This window comes from Photinus pyralis, unplaced genomic scaffold, assembly GCF_008802855.1.
Source record: "Photinus pyralis isolate 1611_PpyrPB1 unplaced genomic scaffold, Ppyr1.3 Ppyr1.4_LG2, whole genome shotgun sequence".
Lineage (NCBI taxonomy): Eukaryota > Metazoa > Arthropoda > Insecta > Coleoptera > Lampyridae > Photinus > Photinus pyralis.
Window position 1 is genome coordinate 32,305,047 of NW_022170403.1, and position 20,419 is coordinate 32,325,465.

Consider the following 20,419-nt stretch of genomic DNA (forward strand, 5'->3'; position numbering starts at 1 on the left):
CTGAATGATGCAAAGAAGCAGTTTATAAATAAAGAACTTACTTTCTTCTTTTGAACAAGGGATCATTATTAATAAAGAAACAAAATTCCCTAGATGCCCTAGATCAATTCCCACCAAAACACATAAAATTTTCAAGACCTTTAATCATTTCTTCAATACAATTTACATTGTTAATTAAATAACTATTATCGTCTTCATCAAAATATTCAGGCACCACTGGCACACTTGATTCGACACACTCAACCTCCTTGTAACACAGAGGTGTATATTGAGCTTTTTGCAATTTTAAATTAGTCCAGTACCGTTGAACATCTCCGACAACTTGAGTCCAAAATTTAACAACAATCTCCTTCTGAGGAGATAAATAACCATAAACTTCTACCGTTTGATTTGGCTGGGGAGCATTTACAAGGAATTTTAATTTAACAGACAGACTGTCACTTTTGAAAATGCTACATCTGTGGTCGATTAATTTGTTCTGCTTGAAAACGCCAAGGGTTTTAATGTTTTGGTTAACGGGCTGACGAAATCCGTCGAAATTGATTATATCGACAATTTCGTGAAACACAAACGGAGGTTTATAGCATTTTCTTACAGCCGTACAAACGTTATGCCTTACTTGTGGCTCAATCGCAAATTTCAATAAATGTCCCTTAGTATAACACGGTTTTTTTTTATTCGGTGGTGGAGTTGCGGGAATGACATCTTCGCATTCCGCTGACATTTTAATTAAATTGAAAATCAAAATTTATTCGGCGGTTTCATCCCACGGCCTTGGTATACGTTTCTGGCTCCAACTGTCAATATCCAACGATTTGAGCTTTTCATATTCCGCTTCTAAGGTTATTTCTTCTGGTTTTTTCAACTTAAACCCCAGTCTTTTCAACTCTTCGCGATCTATCGCGCTGTTCTTCTTGCCAAATGTGTAGCTACAAGCGTTAAATTAATGCCCTAATCAGAGAAGCCCACATACAAACCGTAGCTGTGAAAACTGCTCTAAGTAAAAAGAACCACCTACTACAAGTACGAGAAGGGGTAGACCAATCTTTACAAATCTTCGATTCAGTATCTTTGTTAATGTGTCACCTGACGAAAACATTATTTGTATACTTTTAAGGACCAGTCGATTTTATACATTTGGTCTTTAAATACGAATTACAATAAACAATTATGCATATAGCCTTATGTAAGATTATTGGTAATAAAAAGTGAGGTTATAAAGATTGTCATGTGTTTATTTTAAAGTGCCAGGGTTGCGAGGTCTCACGATTTTTCGTGAGATCTCACGTTTTTGTCTAAAGGTGAGTCTCCGTAATATGTTTCCATCTGTCCGTTAGCCAATTAGAAGATGATAAATTTTTAAATGGCTGTAAGAGGAATCACATTTAGTTCTAGACGCAAGCTCTCCCACCTTGATAGTTTGTGGCTGTGGCTCTTCCTTCTGCTTATAAGTTATAACCTCAAATCTCAAAAGTTCCCCTTTTCGTGATTTAGGATTTTAGGCCTCAAGTCTTTTGATTCTATCCCTTCATCTTAAGAAGCACTGAAGAAAGCAAAGGAAAGATTTAATAGAAGAACTTAATAGATAGACGAAAATGGAAGAGGTATGTGTTTGTGTGCTATTTTTCTTTTTACATCTCTATCCCACACGCTGACCATTATCTTTATTATGGTGTTTCAGCTTATGCAAGATGTAGCCGAATTAGAATTGTTGCAAAAACAAGCAAAAAGGCAACGAATAAAGAATATACTTACAGTAGAGCTAAACAGACAACAGGCGGAACTCGGCCGACTTCAAGCTGAAATTCAAAACACTGAGAAAGTAACTAAGCCTGCAGTCATCAAACGATATCAAGTAAAATTGACGAACTACGGTAAACTAAACTCGAGACTAAACTAATGTAATAATTAGCACTACAATTTCATTTACTTATAGCTTGGGATCAAACATCAAAGTTTGTTAAGTTTTATGTTACGTTAAAAAACGTTCAAAACATTCCTGCTGAAAATATTACTTGCAGTTTTACCGCGAAAAGTTTAGAATTAAGCGTGAAAGACTTGGAAGGCAAAGATTATCTATTTACAATAAATCATCTTCTGATGCAAATTAATCCCGCTGACAGTGTGTGGAGAGTTAAATCTGGTAATTCAACTTGTTGCTTGTGTTTTTATAATTATAAACATTTCAGATACAATAATTATTAATGCGGCCAAGGTTGAACAAAAGAATTGGGAGTTTGTCACGGAAATTGAAAAACGTGCAAGCGATGCAAAGAAATTATCAACCCCAAATCCTGATGCTTCAGCTGACCCTTCAGAGGGTTTAATGAGTCTAATGAAAAACATGTAAGTTGCGTTTATCCACTTGTTGACACTGACACATTGTTGTAGGTACGAACAAGGGGACGATGAGATGAAGCGCACAATCGCCAAAGCGATGCATGAGAGTCAGACCAAGAAAGGTGCATTGTAATTCATTATATTGTCACCATCTTATAATGTATTAACTAGATTATATTTCGAATGAAAATTATTATTACTCTTTACGTTGTAACAATTTCTGTAAATTTGCCCAAGTATGTTGGGAAGTAAATAAATTTCATAATGTAATAGTATTTTAAGCATTTACTTTCAAAGGCTGATTTTAACATAAAATATAACTTAGTAATTTATTTTTGAGGTTGAACCTACAGATTTTAACAATAGCCACAGTGTAGAATACTTGTGAATGTTATTGTATAGAATCCAGTTTAGTATGCGACGTCATTACACTATGCCTTGGAGGATGCTCTTTTTTTCAACTTGTGGTATACATATGCTATTGCTAATCCTACATAAGTTACTATTGCTACCTGAAATTTAATCAAAATTAGTTTACCCAAATTTCACATGCATGGAAATAATTACATTGGCACGTCCTTTAATTGTACAGTTATTTAAATACCTACTTATTCCTTTTAATGACGGATCATCATAAGGTATATTGTCTTCTGCCATTGGAATTTTTTGTTACTGTAATTTTATTGACATTTCTAAAACGCCAACACTACCAAAGTACACTCTAGATCAACTTAATCACGCATTTAGGCCTTTGAAATAAGTAGTCCAAGGGTCCCCAGACCTTACTTATTTTTTTTTTTATGCACAAAATATACAGTGGAGTAGTATTTTTGTGTACAATGAACGTACAGAATACCCCCTAGCTTGGACCGACGTTCAATTCTTAGGTACCAGGTGCTACAGATACCTGTGTGAAAATTGTTCTCACTCACACAGTCTCCAGACTTAATTTTTTCCTATGATATTTTAGAGGGCTATTTTAATATATTTTGTATGCTGCCAGTGAGACCAATCATAGGGACCAAACCTATAAGCACAGTATATCCTTTATATTGTGCTTTTGATATTTAAAGTGTCTGGCAATATGATACTGCCGACAGTTAGGTCCTGGGAGTTTTAATTTCTAATTGTTTATAATATTCCCTACAACACACGTAAAAATCAGTCCTCAGAGTGTAAGTAATAAGTAAGTTTAATTTGTACGTACCTGTAGCACATATGGTACGTACTTGAGAATTGGCCGTCGGCCCAAAGCTAGGGGGTATGTATACGTTGACGTGTATTTACTCGTAGGTATACCTCTAAATGAATAGGTTAATGGAGTCGAGGCGCAGAATTATAAGGAGGCGAACATGATAAAAATCCCCAGTGTAGCAGTGAGGGTTACCACCTTTCTTGTAAGTACATTCTAGCCCAAAATCTTAGTTCTTAGCACTTATACACCATCATTTTTGAAAAGAGAGTATGTGTAGGTACGTAACACAAGAGAAGCCTAGGTGAGGTAGGGAATACTCTTTATTCTGAAACTACTTTAGAAACAACTAACTACTTTCGTTTCTAAAAAGAGTGAAGAAAATGTGATTTTCCTCTCTAGTGAGGAAAGTAAAAAACAATTGCTGCTTTTATCTTAATAATGACATTTAAAATTGAAACTGGTGTCAAACTTCAGTAATGCATACCTACGATAATTTTTCATTTTAGGTATAATAATATAATTGACACGTTTGCTTGTTTATGTAATGAAACCAAAAACGAGCCACTTTTTTATTTTGACTTTTCTATTTTTAATTTAAATTTCCCTCGTATTTTCAGCCAATAGAAACAAAGGTCGGAGGAAGAAGACTATTGGTGTGCTTAAATTAGAATTCATCTTGTTTGTGACAGAAGTTTTAACGGTTCTTTATTTCCGCTGTTAATTTTCGTTGCTTCAAGTTACGTTTCGAGTTTCGTGTTAAGTTTTTGCAATTTTAAAATAATCGGGTAATTATTAGAAGTCTTTCAAAATTAATCTTTTCTTCTTCTTGTCTTCATAACCTATTTTTCACGTGAACTACATTGTAATTTGCACATTTTCTTCTTCATTTTGTAGAAAATGGCAGATGCAGAGAGTAGAATTCGTTCCTTCAAAAATAAGGGGAAGGACACTGAGGTGAGTGTTGGGGGTTGTACTGCTATTGTGTTCTAATGATCGCGTTTAGGAAATGCGTCGCAGACGTATCGGTCAAACCATCGAATTGAGGAAAGCGAGAAAAGATGACCAACTACTCAAACGACGAAATATTTCTGATAAAGAAGAAGCCACATCGCCACTACACGATAGCAACTTACCATCACCGGTTGCCATGACATCTGATGAAATTTTGTTCGGTAATATTGCAAAATCTGAGGGGGTCTCCACTTCTGGCAATACATGTACTTTTTTACTTAAAGCCACGATGCGGTACATCCCTTGATTTCCTTAATCCATAGGGACTACAGCATTCAGAAGATAAGAGTTAGACCAATACATGTATATTTTTGGAAGGAGTCGATTCCCTTTCAATAGAGCAGTAAAAAAATTCAAATTTCGAATTTTAAATGTTTGGGTTTGAATTTTTAATTCCTAAAGATAGATTTTCTGCTGCAGTGCCATGAGATTGGTGAATTTAAACTCAAATTCGTACAACAAAACATTTAAAAAATGCAGACTCTAAAAGGTTTAGCCTCGGTTTTTGCAATTTGAGATTTAAATTTGAATTGTATGGGTTGTGTGAGGGTATTTTTTGAGGTTTAAGATGTTTGAATACTGGATTTTGGTTTGAGTTTCATAACATATCAAGCTGTCGAGGGTCACAATTATCCTTGTGTGCCTGATTTACTTTTAGAAGGGTCAGAATAAATCAATCTTCTTGTGGGAAAAGAAATAGTGAGGCCCTACCAGTCCATACAATATACAGAACAGTACATTTTTTTATGGGGTAGACAGCGCCTTAGTAAAAGCAATCATTTTAGACTAATTTGTTCTGTCTTCCAGGATTAATGAGTCCCGATGAAGAAATACAGTTTAAAGCTACCCAGGCATGTCGCAAAGCATTAAGTCGTGAGAAGAATCCACCCATTGATCACATGATACGATCTGGAGTGGTTCCTAAATTTGTCGAATTCTTATCACACTTCCATAAGTAGAACGCGCAGTTTCTTTTGATACGTTTTCTCACTGTTTTGCTTTCAGTCCGCTACTTCAGTTTGAGGCGTGCTGGGCACTTACGAACATAGCATCCGGAACATCAGAGCAAACGGAGGCTGTCGTTCAGGAGGGCGCCATTCCAAAATTGCAAGCGTTACTCGCGTCACCCCGTAGCGATGTCGCCGAGCAAGCTGTTTGGGCGCTGGGTAATATCGCAGGTGACGGGCCTCAGAAACGTGATTTGGTACTTGATAGCGGGATTATGATCGATTTATTGAAGTTGGTGCAACCCGACACATCGGTAAGTGGTTTGATAAAGCAATACCAATAAAGGGCATCCAATGTCAAAAAGCATTCGCATGTTTATTTATGTAGGGGTCATCATTAATCACGTGGTGATATTTTTGTAACTTTAAACGCCCTCTCCTCCCTGGACTAACCCTCCCTCTCCAATCACGTGTATTTTTTTAGTACAGGCTGTTTTTAAAGATAGAGACTTACGATTTTCGCGACCATGTACCAGTTTTTTGACGTTTGGGATGTTATCGTATTTTACCACCCAATTTTTTGGACCACAGTATCTGAGATTTGACCCAAAGTTGATATTTTTTAAATGCAACACCCTGTATATCTTAGCGCTAATTTTTTTTCATTCTTTTTCCTGTTTACATTGATGTACCACAACATACGTTTTTTAACTTTTAGTTTTGAACAAAAAATAAAAACCTTTTTTTTTTTACAATTTTTAAATAGTAAGCCATGGATTCATGGAGATTTTATTTTGTTTATTGTATCCATGGTAACTAACACCAATTAATCAATAAAAATGACTAACAGTAGAAATGTCATTTCAAAAATTTAAAAAATATGATGTAATATAATTATATTAAAAAATATAGGTTGCCATACATCAATGTAATCAGGAAAAATAATGCAAGAAATTGACGTAAAGATATACAGAGTGTTGCATTTAAAAAATAATAACTTTGGGTCAAATTTCAGAAACGGTCCAAAAAGTTTTTTTACTACGCCACTGGATTCTACGTAAAAATATCTAAAAAGGGCCATTTTTACCTTTTTATATCTTACATGGATAGTAAGATAAAAAAAAAATAAATAAAATATCACTGATAAAGTTGCATACAAAGATGTTATAATGGGGCTCTCCATCTTGTATTTTTTTTAAAGTGGCCTCTTGAAGTTGGGCAACCCTGTTTAGTTTTCATAAGAATCTAATAAAACTCATTTCTGCATTGTTTAACAGAATAGTATTGGAACACTTTTAGGCCGTAGTTTTAAGATAATTACCCAATCTTTTAGAGAGTGCCTTGGATGGAAATAAAAGAAATATGTGTGACAAATTTCTAACCTATAAGCTCTATACAGGGTGTCATAAACATTGAGTGGTAAAGGTAACCAAAACAAAAACTTTTCCTAATAAACTAAAGATCAAAATGTTTCATTTCGGATTTACACTTTCAAAAGGCTCAACATTTGTTCGTTAACCGCTTAGGGTTCATTTTTTTTTGGAAAGTTGCTGTAAAAAATAATCATTTTTTTATATTGAATTTTTTTCGAGCTCCAACATGGGGGGTCTCGATTATTTGAAGAGGTGCAAGCAATGTACGCCCTTTATTGGATTTGTTTATTAAAGGATATTGATATTCGGGTGCTTTACATAGTACATCTCTTAAAGGTCACTTTGATGCGTAACATTGTGTGGGCCATCTCAAATTTGTGTCGAAATAAAAACCCACCTCCCGATTTTGAACATGTGAGACCCGCCCTGCCGCTTTTAGCAAAACTCCTCCATTACAACGATCGAGATGTCTTGGCCGACACATGTTGGGCTTTGAGCTACTTAACCGATGGCAGTAACGATAAAATTCAAACAGTACTCGAAACAGGGTTAGTCGTTCGATTGGTCGAACTCCTATCGAATGTAGAAATTAATGTGCTAACGCCCGCATTGAGAGCGGTTGGTAACATTGTGACCGGTAACGACAATCAAACCGATGCTGTACTAAACGCGGGCGTTCTGAGCGTTTTGGGTCGTTTATTGGAACATCCTCGTCTGAACATTGTTAAAGAAGCCGCGTGGACGGTCTCGAATATTACCGCAGGAAATTCTGATCAAATTCAAAAAGTTCTTGATGCCGATATCATGCGTCCGTTATTGGTTGTGTTGCAAACTGGCGATTTCAAATCTCAAAAGGAAGCGGCATGGGCAGTTACAAATTACACGAGCGGCGGCAGTATTGCACAGCTTGGGAAATTAGTAGAGATGGGTGTTCTTAAGCCCATGTGTAATTTATTAAATTCGAAAGATTGGAAGACTGTCGTCGTTGCGTTAGATGGATTGACAAACATTCTTAATGTAAGTGTCCCATTCTTGGGGTAAAAATGGTTTACTAGTTTAGTACTGTTACAGGCCGCCAATAAGCTTGGGGAGGTAGAAAAGGTTGCAATTATGATTGAAGAATGTGGCGGTTTGGATTTAATGGAGGCGTTGCAAGCACACGAAAATGAGCAGGTGTATGAAAAGGCCCTATCCATTATTGAGAATTACTTTACGATGACTCAAGTTGATAATATGCCCGAGGTTGGTGTCGATGCAGAAGGACACCTGTTGTTCAATCCGGATACTTCTTCCAACGTTCCAAATGGTGGATTTAGTTTTTAGGCTTTGTATTTATGTTAAGGCTGCCATAACTTCCAAAATGGAGAACAGTAATTTTAGTTCCTTTTACATTTAACTGTTTTAATTTGTAATTACGCCTATTTCTAATGTCATTTTTTTACGTTTAATACAAATTTGATAATTACTCATTCCTGTCAATCTGATCCAATACCTACTCTTATTTGTGTATGCAAACACGATTTGCTGACCGGCTGTATTAAAATTAGTTAAAATTCTTAGTGCAAAGAATCAGGGCCAGTTTTAGGCGGGGCGAAAGCCACAGGCGACCAGATGGCCGTGACAATTGAGAAAAAAAAGTTTCTAATTCTTTGTTTGTGTATAGCAAATATATATGTACATACAGTGCTATTTATTAAGAAGTATACCTAGGGCAGGGGTCTGCAACCTGCGGCTCTTTTGATGTAAAGTTGTGGCTCCCTGCATTTATCTAAAAAAAATTAGTACAATTTTTCGAAATTCATGTTAATGAATTTTATTTTAATACGATATTGAAAGTACACTTGCAGCACATAATTACTCTAATTTGTGACACTTTTTTGTCTTTTTATTATCACAGCCTACTCCTATGTATATACATGTAATTAATTAAAAACTTGCATAACCTAAAAATTATGAACTTTAAGCACAGGGCACCTCGTATAAAAATTGAAAAGGACACAAAACACAATCGAATAGCGAAATAAAATAGTGGGTGGTGAAAATTTGAACAATTGAAATTGAAACAAGTACAAATATTTAGGATGTTCTATTTAAAGAATCATTTATTTATTGACACCGTAAAAATGGGACACCCTGTACATTCAAAAATAATTTAAATAAATAATAATTTTATTAACGCTACAAGGCATTTTGCATACAAATTAAAATTATAGTGATACACAACATAAATCAATAAATTTCTGTAGATACGCAAACAGTCACCGGTCTTAAACAAGATAATACATATAAATAGTGACCTCTCAGAAAATAAAACTTCAATAACGAGTGATGTACCTACAAAGGTCGATATACAAGCTACTGATGAATGGCAGAAACAAAAAAATAGACGAAATACTCGCTCAAAAACCTTAATTACGGGCACGAGCAAAGTAAAAAGAATGCATTTTCATGTATCTCGCTTTCACCCAAATACAGAGCCTGAGGATATTAAACAACATTTAATAAAACTTTCAATTAACGACCCCGTTGTTGAACAAGTTGAGTCTAAATATCCAAATTCATATGCATCATTTAGAGTGTCTGTACTGCCTGAGTCTCGAGAACAGATTCTAACGCCAACAATTTGGCCATCTGGAACTTGCGTCAACCATTTTTTATGGAGGATCCAAAAACCCTATACAAACACCTAAATACCGAATTTACATTATTTCATTTAAACATTCAGTGCTTAAGAAATAAATGTGAACTACTGGAAAGTTTTTTAAGTGACAAGGATTTTGATGTGATTTGTATATGTGAACACTGGCTGTCTGAAGCGGAATTAGCCAATGGCTTTCAACTCGGAAGATGGCAAACATATTCTGCCTACCACAGAAATAAACTGACCCACGGCGGAGTCCTAATCTTAGGTAAAAATAATATAAGTTTTAAACTACTACCACAAATCAACAAATTGGGCGTTGAACAACATTTCGAGATTTTAAGCGTTTATCTGATGGACTCTCATATAACTATAATAACGTGCTATCGAGCACCGTGTGGTGACTTTGAAATTTTTATGGCTAACATTGAAAAAACGCTTGCATCTTTACGTAACGCATCTAAGACTGTTATTGCTGGAGATTTTAATGTGCCTTTTAATACCAATGATTCAAAAACAGTTAGTTTGTGTGGTTTATTTTCATCCTTTGGATTTGTTCAAACTATCTCATGCCCTACGCGATATAATAACTGCATTGACAATATCTTTATAAATTTTTCAATAGACAATTTTAATGCCCGTGTAATATCGACCAACTTTTCCGATCATCTTGGACAAATAATCACTATTAATTATAACACATGCTACCTTTATTGACCTGTCACGAGCGTTTGACTGTGTCTCTCATACTATACTACTGGAAAAGCTCTCTAAATATAACTTTGATGAAATAAGCATCACACTAATGAAATCGTATCTTAGTGGCAGATCTCAGTGTGTGCGTGTACAGAATACAATCTCGGATAAAATTCCCGTGGTAAGAGGAGTGCCACAGGGTAGCATACTAGGGCCTTTACTTTTCCTTATATATATATTAATGATATGCCGTTATCAATACTAAAAGGCACCACCTGCGTACTTTACACTGATGACGCCACTTTACTGGCACATGACCATAATATGGAAACTGCACTTCATGCTTCTGAAGCCAATCTTAAATTAGTAAATTCGTGGTGCATAAGAAATGAATTGTCAATGAATGCAGCAAAAACTGAAAAACTGATTATGACTCTAAAAACTCATAACGTTAGTGATAGTGAATCTGTGAAGTTTCTGGGTGTACATTTAGACTCCAAATTATCTTTTAATGTACATATTAGGTCGATATCTATTAAATTTAACCGAAATCTTTTTCTATTACGTAGATAATTAGTAAATAGTGTTTCTCAATTAGTTGTATTAAACGCATATGCACTATGTCATTAGCATATTATCGTATGCAATAATTGCTTGGGGAAATTGTCCACAGTCAAAATATGCCTTCAAGTTACAAAGACGTGCTATTCGGATTATTGTGAATATTGGTTATCGTGATGAGTGTAGGCATATTTTTTCTACACTAGGCATTCTAACTGTACCATGCATGTTTATTTTAGACTGTGTGTGTTATGTAAAATCCAAATTTGAACAATATGCACTAGTTTCGAAAGTGCACAGCCATAATACAAGAAAAAAGCTTTCGCTCAAGATACCATTTTGTAGATTGGGAAAATCTCAAAATAGCACTGAAATTATTGCCTTAAAACTTTTTAATCATTTATCTGATGATGTTAAAGTAATAAAATCACCGCGACAATTTAAACTAAATGTAAAAAAAATGTTAACAGAATTCGCATTTTACAGCGTAAAAGAGTTTCTAGGGCAACAGTGAATTGAATAACTATAGTTTGGATGTTTTGTTTTTATTGTATTTTCCCATTATTTTCTTTTTGGACGAGTGTAAGTACATTGTTTACATTTCCATGAAATATACATTATTATTATTATGGTCGGTGTATCTTGGGAGAACTCAGGTCTAGCCTGGTTAACTAATCGCACGGATTAAAATCAAGTAACGATTAGTGTCTGTGTCTGGTAGTCTGGTGAAGTTATGTAGGGTCTTATTATTATTATTATTAACCATCTGTAGTTGACGTTTGCACGTTAGATTTTTTTTCAATATTTTTTACCAGGTATAATCTAGGAGAGACGGATGCACTGTTGCAGAACCCTGTAGGTATATGACCAAATAGTATAGTATTGATTCGAAAATTTTTAGTGGCCCTTTAAAAACTGGAAACTGCAAATTGTAACTTTTGGCTCTTCCGTTTCAATAGGTTGCCGACCCCTGACCTAGAGACTTACGTGTATTGTTTTCCCTATGTCTATTACTTTTAATTTTAAATGACAAAATCTCTTCTGACAGCCAAATCTTTTGTTTTAAGAAATTATTTTGGTTGCATAAAATTAGGTGCCCTTCAGAAGAGATTTTCTCATTTAAAAGTAGACAAACACACGTAAATCCCTATGTCTACTTTTTAATGAATAGCACTGTATACATATCCTAATTTGAAATCCGTCAAGGGGTTATCTTGGAAAATTGCCAATAAACAAAAAAACTGATCGCTCAAGCTAGGAAATTAAAATTCTATAGCCAGAATTTTAAAGTACTTCATAACAAACCGCGAAGGAAAAAGTGTCCCATGACTGGACTAATATCAATGTGTAGCATTTGTAGGTGGGTTACATTGAGCGTCCGATTCAACACAGATCCAGAATGGTTGTTTACATGATTCAATATTCATAGCCAAGCAGAGTGAACATATACTTTATTACAAACGAATCTACACTTAACAAAAATTAATTCAAATCAGGTATGTTAATGTCGCCGATATTAAATGTAATTGGCTCAAATTGGTTATCATCTACCAAGGAAACTCCGTCGCCACACAGTAACTGGTAAAATTCCCGAGCTCTAGAAATAATATTCTCGTCGAGCCCTGCAGCTTTTGCGACGTCAAAGGCGAAACTATTCGAAATACCATCGACAACTTTGTAAAGGTAAACAATGTCGGAATCTCGTTTCTCGTAATCCATTTTTAAAAACGACACAGTATCGCTGCCCGATAAATAGTTGGACATTTGTTGAAAGTGTGTACACACAACCACGTGAGGACACAAATCTCCCATCTCGACAAAAGATTTTAAAGCACCGGTGAAAAGTGCAAACCCGTCATCCCCCGTTGTGCCACGCCCAAATTCGTCTATCAGTACCAAAGAGTTTTTCTTCGCATTATGTAGAGATTGAGACATCTGAAAAATAAGCGAAGTTTTATATTAAACGAGGATTTACTACCTGGGTTAAATCCAACATGAATGCGGAAAGGCTGACGCTCGCCGATTCATTGATGTGGATCTTTGAATGTATACTACTCATAATACCGATGTTGGCTTTTTTAACTGGCACATAACACCCTATGTGAGCTAAGTAAACAATAAGCGCAATTTGTTTCAAAAAAATAGTTTTTCCGCTATCATTAGGACCAGTTATGATCTTCATCCTGCCAGATTCACCACCAGAGAAATAACTGTTTGGTACAAAATTAGTACAGAACAATTCTAACAGTGGATGACGGCCATCCTCAATTTCCATAATCGAACTCTCATTAATTGAGGGGCGAACGTAAGCTCCCTCCTTACTTACCCGTGACATCCCAATCAAACTAAAAAGAAAAAACATCGCGTTAATAGCTGAGAAAAATAATCTTACCAATCAATCATAGCGATAATTTTCAATGGCTCCAGAATTTCTTTAAAACTGGAAAGCACAAAATCGGTTAAGCGTTGAATGATACGATTTTCGTGAAACAAGATTTCCAAGTAGATATTTCCCAATTGTTTATCCATGTCTAAAATTTGTTTTATGATCATTTATGAGGAGTAGGTTTTTTACTTACCCGTGCATAAAGCATTTTTGTAGTGCAAAGATTGATTAAGTTCAAACTGCAATGTACGGATCAAAGACGAATGAAGTCGACAAATTTCTTACCACAAACTGAAGTCCGTGTTCCTCAAGTTCTTTTTTGTCGCAATTTGCCTCCCATTCTTTGATGACAACAAAATGGCCCAATTCCGGCATGTAAACGACTGAGCACCCGTCAATGAATTGGGGTAGTTGGTTTAGCACAATACGTGCAGCGGCCGTTGCATTTTTGGATATGTCGCATTTTTGTAATTCCTCTACAATAATTTTTTTAATTTCTCCTATGGGAAATCCTTACTCACTTTTATCCAACTCCGAATCCAGTCCCATTTTAATCAACGGCCGAACACGTTTATTACCTTGCGAAAAATCCAACCCATTGTTAATTGATGCTTGCAAATTATATAACTTGGCGGTTATTGCTCTGTCTAAAGTTGCAAATATTGCCACAGATTTTACATAAGGAGTACAGAGTTCATGAAGGAAGAGCATGTTGTAAATTGTCTACAGAATTAAATTGTTATTAAGAGGAACTACTGTAAAATTTTACCGTATAAAGAGTTTCCCAATCTCTAGCATTCCCTCTTGCATACTGAATTTTACGAAAGATAAACTACAAATTTATGTTTCTTTAGTGCTTAAAAAAGGGAACTTACAGTAAGGTCGGAAATTTTCTTGATAGTTTCTTGAAGATTTTCGATTAGTGTCTGGTTCTTAGCATCTAATGCAAACTGTATAAAATCCAAACGTTTTTTTAGTTCGTCTACGTTATTTGTTGGATTAGCCAATATGGATCTGTTAAATTATAATTTGTTACTAAATGTATGTTCGTGAAATTGGCAACACCCATGAAGCAAAATAGTTATTACTTGGTGATAATAAACAGTTAATGTTTTTCTAGTTTGCCGAGTGAGTATTATGAGTTGAAGATGTCATAACCAGCGAGTTTCTCACCTTAAGCACTGATAGCCAATTTTAGATATGCAATGCTGTGACAAAAGTCTGTAAATGCTAAACCCCTCCCTGGTATGAGACTGTAGTCCCCGTTTAAAATTGGAATCGTGACTTTTGACATCAAAAATTTGTAAACTATTAAAAGTATTTTGATCTATTAGAACGCTATCATTCCTACAAATTCATGTTAACAAAATATTATGAAAGAACTTCACCTCTACTTACAAGGACACTTTGTTAATGTGCAAAAATGTTAACTCCGTATTGCTGGTATTAATATGTGACCAATTTTTTTCCAAATATTTAATTAACGCTCCCAACGCGTGCACTGTTACTTTGCTATCAAAACCAATCAACGAATGTCGAAAGACTTCCTGCTGCGTTACTGTTAAATCTTTAGGTTCCGATGATACGGTAACGTTGTAAGCTTTATGCTCACAATTATCAAAGCCTGCAATTGCTACTTATACAATTAGATTTGTCGATTTCACTTACAATAATCTTTAATATTAAGTAAAGTTATGTTCGCAGGCAAAGTGTTTGTTTGAAGAGTGTGAGAATTGTTAGAGTTATCTTCTTCATTATTGTCACCCTTTAAGATGTTTATAATGCACTTTACAAACATGTCGCTTATATTACCAGTTGTTAAAGTATGACTAGGATTCACCTCACGAAACAGGGAGCGAGTTACTCCAAATTCCGGTGCAACGTCCATCACCTCTTGCAGAACATAAAGCTAAAAGGTAGATGAGTACAAATGGTGATTAAAGTATACGCACCTGACGTTCGGAGCTTCTAAAATATGCAGCACCAAGTTTACCAGATTTCCATAAGATGCATAAAACGCAAAATGGATCTTCGTCGACTTCATTTACAGGTAGGATTCGGTCACTAGTGTCACTGCGAATTGACGAACTCTCATTTCTTCTAATTGAAAATAGTGTTTCAGGGGTTTGATTCGAATTTGAATTCATTTTTAGCAATTTTTTCAAAAGTTCTTTTAAGAGTTTAAATTTAAAAAAAAGCGACATCTGTTACGAGCGCAGGTACTATAACAATAATGGCCGATTATTTACATGGTGCGCACAAATTCTCGGTATCAATTTTGAAGTCGAAGTCGGCGTAAGCACATCATTTCGATTGATGAACACTCGGTGTGAGTGTGACCATTGCAAAAATTGAACTTATCGCTCTGGGACCGATTGTAATACTGGTACTTATCGACGGATCGTAAATTCAGCAATTGCATTTCCGCGTGCACGTAGCACTGGAGGACAAAGGCATTGAAAATGGGCTGGAAACGAATGCAGATTAAGCTGTGGCGGAACCTGATCTGTATGACCATGTGGCAGTAATTGAAGGAATTGTAAAGACGCATCGAACAATTGCTATACGTTGGATCCAGCAAAGAGATGGTGTTGACGAGGCGGAGTGGTAAGACGTTCAATTGAAAAGATGGTTTTCAGTGATAATCGATCTAATGAAATCGGGACCATCAGACGGAGCTGTGGAAGTTGGGAGAACAGATTTAACAGGGTGTTTTGGATGGAAGAAACAAAGTCAGCAATAAGAGTTCAACGTAAATGTCGTACCGAGTACGAAAATGAACCTCCTAATAGGTCTACAGTTTACTCCTGATATAAGAATTTCGAAGTAGTTATAACATTGCTCATTATGCTCATAACAACTCTTCAGACTATTGGTACTGTCACTCCTATTGGCGTAATTCAGTACTACAACAAATGACAATACGTGAAGAATATTTATTTTATGTTGCCTTTATTTTTGAGTGGGCGGGGTTTCAGCCAAGGCTCATAGATGTTTGTCTGTAGAATTCAAAACTTTCGCAATTTTTAAGATTGGACGACTATATCAAAAGTTATGGGGCGAAACCGAGGAAAAAAGAAAGTTGTATATCTTCTCCAATACGTTTTTCTGATTACTTTAACAAGAAAATATAGTATAAGAATCTAAGACTGTAGGTAGCACACACAAATCCAAAAAAACACCTTTTTGCTATTTCTGCCATCTATGGATATGCTAATTGATTAAATATTTTCATGGAATAAACCGTTTCTACACCCTGTATAATATGTCCAACATGTAAATCTTGTTGCTAATTTCAGTAAGACCGATTTGTTTGTGTATGTAGCTATCTTCATGTTTATTTTGACTGGAAAATATGGAAGAAACTTATTTTTTTAATAAGCTTTGTTGGGTTTGCTTATCAGAGGAATCCAACATGATTTCTCTAGCCAATGATAGAAAAGTTGAAATTGATGACCATTCTCCCATTTCTCTTTACGATTTACTAAAATACGTTACAAACGCCAATGTGAGTGTCCCGCTTTAAACTGTACACTTTAGGGAGCATCTTTTACAGGTTTTCTATGTCGATGGTCCGTACTTAATATGTAATAATTGTAAGCTGCAAGCTTTTGCGGCATATGGATTTAAGAAACGATGTCACCTTTCATATACGATCTTCCAGAAATGTGGACTGGTTGCATGTGATGGCAATTTAGATCGAAGCTTGGATGTGGATCTCTTACCAGCACCTAGCGAAAAGAAAAGTACAAATGCCTTGCTAGATACAGGTACTTATAGGGGATCAAATACTATTCACCTGCAGCAATACAACTGGCATTAACACAGGAAGTGGCATAGTTTGGATACCGTTTTATTTGCTGCAGGTGAACTGGATTTACTAACATACTTTAGCATAAAATAAACCTGCTACATTCAAATCATTCCACAGAATCTGAAGAAATAAAAGAAGAGTGTGTGAAAATTGAAGAACTTACTGAAAATCTTGAAGAAAACTTCTTTGAAAATAGTTCAGTGTTTGAAATAATACACGAGGACGTTGTTCCTCCAAGCAAGAGTAGAAATCATTCAAAAGTGTTGTGCACCATTTGCGGTGTAGAAAGGAGTAGAAGTGGCATTAAAGCTCACATGCTAAGGCACAACAATATAAAGAATCACGCCTGTCCATTCTGTGAAAGAAGATTTAATGATAAAGGAAATTTAAAAGTACACATCCGTATACATACCGGCGTTCATCCATATGTTTGCGATATCTGTGGCAAAACCTTCATTCAATCGACTGGCTTACGAACGCATAAACGTATTCACGACAATGTTAAACCATACAAGTGTAATATTTGCCCATACGCTACCAGAACCAGCTCTCATTTACAGCTGCACATAAAACGGCACAAAGGTGTGAAAAACTATCATTGTCTCCATTGCGATTATTCCGCCTGCTCCAAAGCGGAATTATCGTATCATCTACTCAAACATTCAAACGAGAAACCTCACGTTTGCGGAGTTTGTGGTAAATGCTTTGCAAGATACAAAGGACTGAAGATACACCAGAAGTCACACACTGGAGAAAAACCTTACGATTGCCAGTTGTGCACGAAAAAATTTACACAGGCCCATTCGCTTCGATCCCATTTAAAAAATGTTCACAAAGTCACCTGAATTTTGGTACACACGTCAAAGATGTTACAAGTTTCAGTAGGAAAAGCTCCAAACGCATTGCTAGATATCAAAATCGTTATATTTATGTACCTACCAATTTTGGTAGAGAAAATGTTTTATTCATTATTTGTTTGTATGTTTTTTCAGTTTCAGTTAACATTTATTTTCTCTAGTATTTATCCAAATAAAGTTTTGTTTTAAACTCAAAATCACACAAGCGAATACTAGATACAGATACATTGTAAAGTATTCAAATACTTTAAAAAATAAGTATTCAAATACTTTAGAATGTATTCGAATCAAAGGTATTCGAATACAGTAAAAAGTATTAAACACTTGTCACTCAAATACATTAAAAATTTAAAATTTAAGGGGAGTAAAAGCGTATTATTATTATTATATAGGAGGTACCTACCAGGACCTTTCTTATACCAGTTATATCCTTAAGAATACGTGTACCAGTTTTTAAAGCGTCGTGCACATGACACGTACGCCTTTCTGGAATTAATCCTAGCGATTTTGGAACAGATCCATTTTTGACCTTCCGTTTGTCCGTGTGCATGATAACTTGTTTAGAAACGTGCGATCGCTTTGAAAATTGGTACACATGGTCTTATGGATATAAGAAAGGTCCCTATTGTTTTTAAGTTACGTAGACTATCGAGTCAAAAAGTTTCACTCCAGGATCGTTCGGTATTCAGTTGTATTGGATTTTTATGAAATTTGAAACTTAAAAGTACTGCCTTTTTTTGGGGCCAGAAAAAAAATTGTCTCAGATCGACCCGGAAAAAATTTGATCGAAAAAGTATGAATTATTTTGGATTCTACGTACCAAAATGAATAAGAAAAAGTGTTTTCCCGAAAAATTTTGGTGCAGTCGATTTTTGGAAAAAAGGAAGGTTATACACTGCCTTTTTTGAGGCCCGAAAAAAAAAATTGTCTCAGATCGAGCCGGAAAAAAGTTTTCTTATAGAACGTGGCCTGTAGAATCCATAATTTCAAACAGTTCCAAGATTGGGCTACTAGTTCAAAAGTTACGGCTCTTTGAATTTTCTTTCGAAATTGGTTTCTAGTCTATAACTTTAGATTGAGAAGTCTGAATAAATGGCAGTTCAAAATGAACGGAGTCTTGCAAGATCTGTAGAGCAATTGTAGTTTAAAGGCACGGTTTTTGAATAGATAGATTAAATACAATAAGTACTTGTTAGTGCGCCATCTCCATGGCAATCTATACACTTTCTATCAATTATAGTTTTAGAAGTCTAGTTGAGATGTCGCCAGGTACGCACCTTCTTTTAAAATCTTATTTGAATTTATGCGATTAATAGCAACGTTGCACTTATTATTCCTTAAATGCAGTGCCGTTTTTAAGTTTTTCGGGGCCCTGGGCCATTCGTTCGTGGAGGCCCTCCTTACCCTCAATAAAAACGGCAGATTGGGGAGATTCAAGCAAATCCCTAATTTGAATATGGGCACTCGATATTTGTGTAGCCTGGTTTGTAGGCAACACATCATGCTCAATGAACAGAAAACATTTATTTTTGCAATTCGTAACTTCTTATGCATAGGAGTTTATTTAAAGCCCTTGGAAGAACAATTTCAATAACAGGTACATTAAACTGAACCGTTTTACAACAACTTTCACACGAAGATCGCACAAATGACGCATTTTTCTTGATTGCAAACTGTGTAACACTTTTGCCTTATTTCGCTACCAATTTCACTACCGCTTCTATAACCGTAGTTCTATCAAATAAACTCTAGGCTCAATTCTTTTAAGAATAGCTTCGCACCATCGCCAGCTGCTGCAATCCTGTAATCGTTCCGATTTCAACCTTGAGAAGTTTGAATTGCATTAGATGGGTTTTCTGCGAGTTCTCCACGGTGTCCTCCTGTTTTGGTTACAAAACATTTCCCTTTTCAATTTGTGTTGTCTGAATTCAATGCTAACGTTTCTCATCCATCGAGAACTACATGTCTTCGATTGCACGACCCAGAGCGAACAGTATCATATTCCGCAAAGGTTGAGTCTGCCGCTTTCCTGTCACTCCCAGTATCCAGTTCCCTAATTTAAACCTGTAAGCGAGAAAGGAATGATAACAAAGTTTAATTGTTGACTAAAAAATAAACAAACATTCATTATGCATTTGAGGTTAAAACTTAATATATCTATGGTTTTTAAAAACAGCGCTCTGACATCTAACGTTAGTTTCATAAAGTACATTACAAAATTAGTGTGGCGACATCTTTGAGGTGTAAGTTCCAACTAAAATAATGGTGGTAATAAAGTGTCCTGCATTTAGCGATAAAATGTTAGTCCCCAATAATAAAGACAGATGTCAGCACAATGTATTCTGCTTTGATTATTTTAAAAACTCGGGCAAGGCTATAAACATTTTGGGATTTGAGCCTTTCGCTGTCAAAGGAGTACACCACGAAACTCGAAAATTAAACATTTCGCTCCTTTATTATAGCCTATTCCTTTGCGTCATAGCATTTTGGAATGCCAAAGGACAGGGCGGGTAAACGGACGTATACCTTTTTGACGATTTTAAATTTTAATAAAGTATCTGTTCGCAATACACGAGTTAAATCGCCATAAGAGTACGG

At 35.5% G+C, this 20,419-nt stretch overlaps 5 protein-coding genes across 5 annotated transcripts; 3 read left to right on the top strand and 2 right to left on the bottom strand.

Moving 5' to 3' along the window:
- Positions 1-126: 126 nt before the first annotated feature.
- LOC116162803 (cytochrome c oxidase assembly protein COX16 homolog, mitochondrial) lies at positions 127-1,235 on the bottom strand. Its single transcript, XM_031476519.1, has 2 exons — positions 978-1,235; positions 127-929 (listed from the first exon to the last, which is right to left on the bottom strand). The coding sequence occupies exons 1-2, from the start codon at positions 1,097-1,099 to the stop codon at positions 749-751; spliced, it is 303 nt and encodes a 100-aa protein (XP_031332379.1). The 5' UTR covers positions 1,100-1,235; the 3' UTR covers positions 127-748.
- Positions 1,236-1,422: 187 nt separating this feature from the next.
- Positions 1,423-2,615, top strand: LOC116162802 (calcyclin-binding protein). The gene is made up of 5 exons (XM_031476518.1): positions 1,423-1,604; positions 1,682-1,874; positions 1,937-2,143; positions 2,190-2,346; positions 2,392-2,615. The coding sequence occupies exons 1-5, from the start codon at positions 1,596-1,598 to the stop codon at positions 2,471-2,473; spliced, it is 648 nt and encodes a 215-aa protein (XP_031332378.1). The 5' UTR covers positions 1,423-1,595; the 3' UTR covers positions 2,474-2,615.
- A 1,563-nt stretch (positions 2,616-4,178) lies between these two features.
- LOC116164408 (importin subunit alpha-1) lies at positions 4,179-8,331 on the top strand. Its single transcript, XM_031478585.1, has 7 exons — positions 4,179-4,320; positions 4,430-4,489; positions 4,539-4,707; positions 5,354-5,501; positions 5,552-5,807; positions 7,203-7,883; positions 7,938-8,331. Exons 2-7 carry the CDS (start codon positions 4,433-4,435, stop codon positions 8,187-8,189), a joined length of 1,563 nt encoding a protein of 520 aa, XP_031334445.1. The 5' UTR covers positions 4,179-4,320; positions 4,430-4,432; the 3' UTR covers positions 8,190-8,331.
- Positions 8,332-12,246: 3,915 nt separating this feature from the next.
- Positions 12,247-15,297, bottom strand: LOC116163948 (mutS protein homolog 5-like). The gene is made up of 12 exons (XM_031478075.1): positions 15,103-15,297; positions 14,819-15,059; positions 14,549-14,774; positions 14,324-14,497; positions 14,026-14,164; positions 13,920-13,982; positions 13,672-13,873; positions 13,436-13,626; positions 13,344-13,389; positions 13,157-13,295; positions 12,743-13,109; positions 12,247-12,699 (listed from the first exon to the last, which is right to left on the bottom strand). The coding sequence occupies exons 1-12, from the start codon at positions 15,295-15,297 to the stop codon at positions 12,247-12,249; spliced, it is 2,436 nt and encodes an 811-aa protein (XP_031333935.1).
- A 1,181-nt stretch (positions 15,298-16,478) lies between these two features.
- Positions 16,479-18,018, top strand: LOC116163668 (zinc finger protein 2 homolog). Its single transcript, XM_031477728.1, has 3 exons — positions 16,479-16,658; positions 16,707-16,920; positions 17,082-18,018. Exons 1-3 carry the CDS (start codon positions 16,506-16,508, stop codon positions 17,807-17,809), a joined length of 1,095 nt encoding a protein of 364 aa, XP_031333588.1. The 5' UTR covers positions 16,479-16,505; the 3' UTR covers positions 17,810-18,018.
- The last annotated feature ends 2,401 nt before the right edge of the window (positions 18,019-20,419 follow it).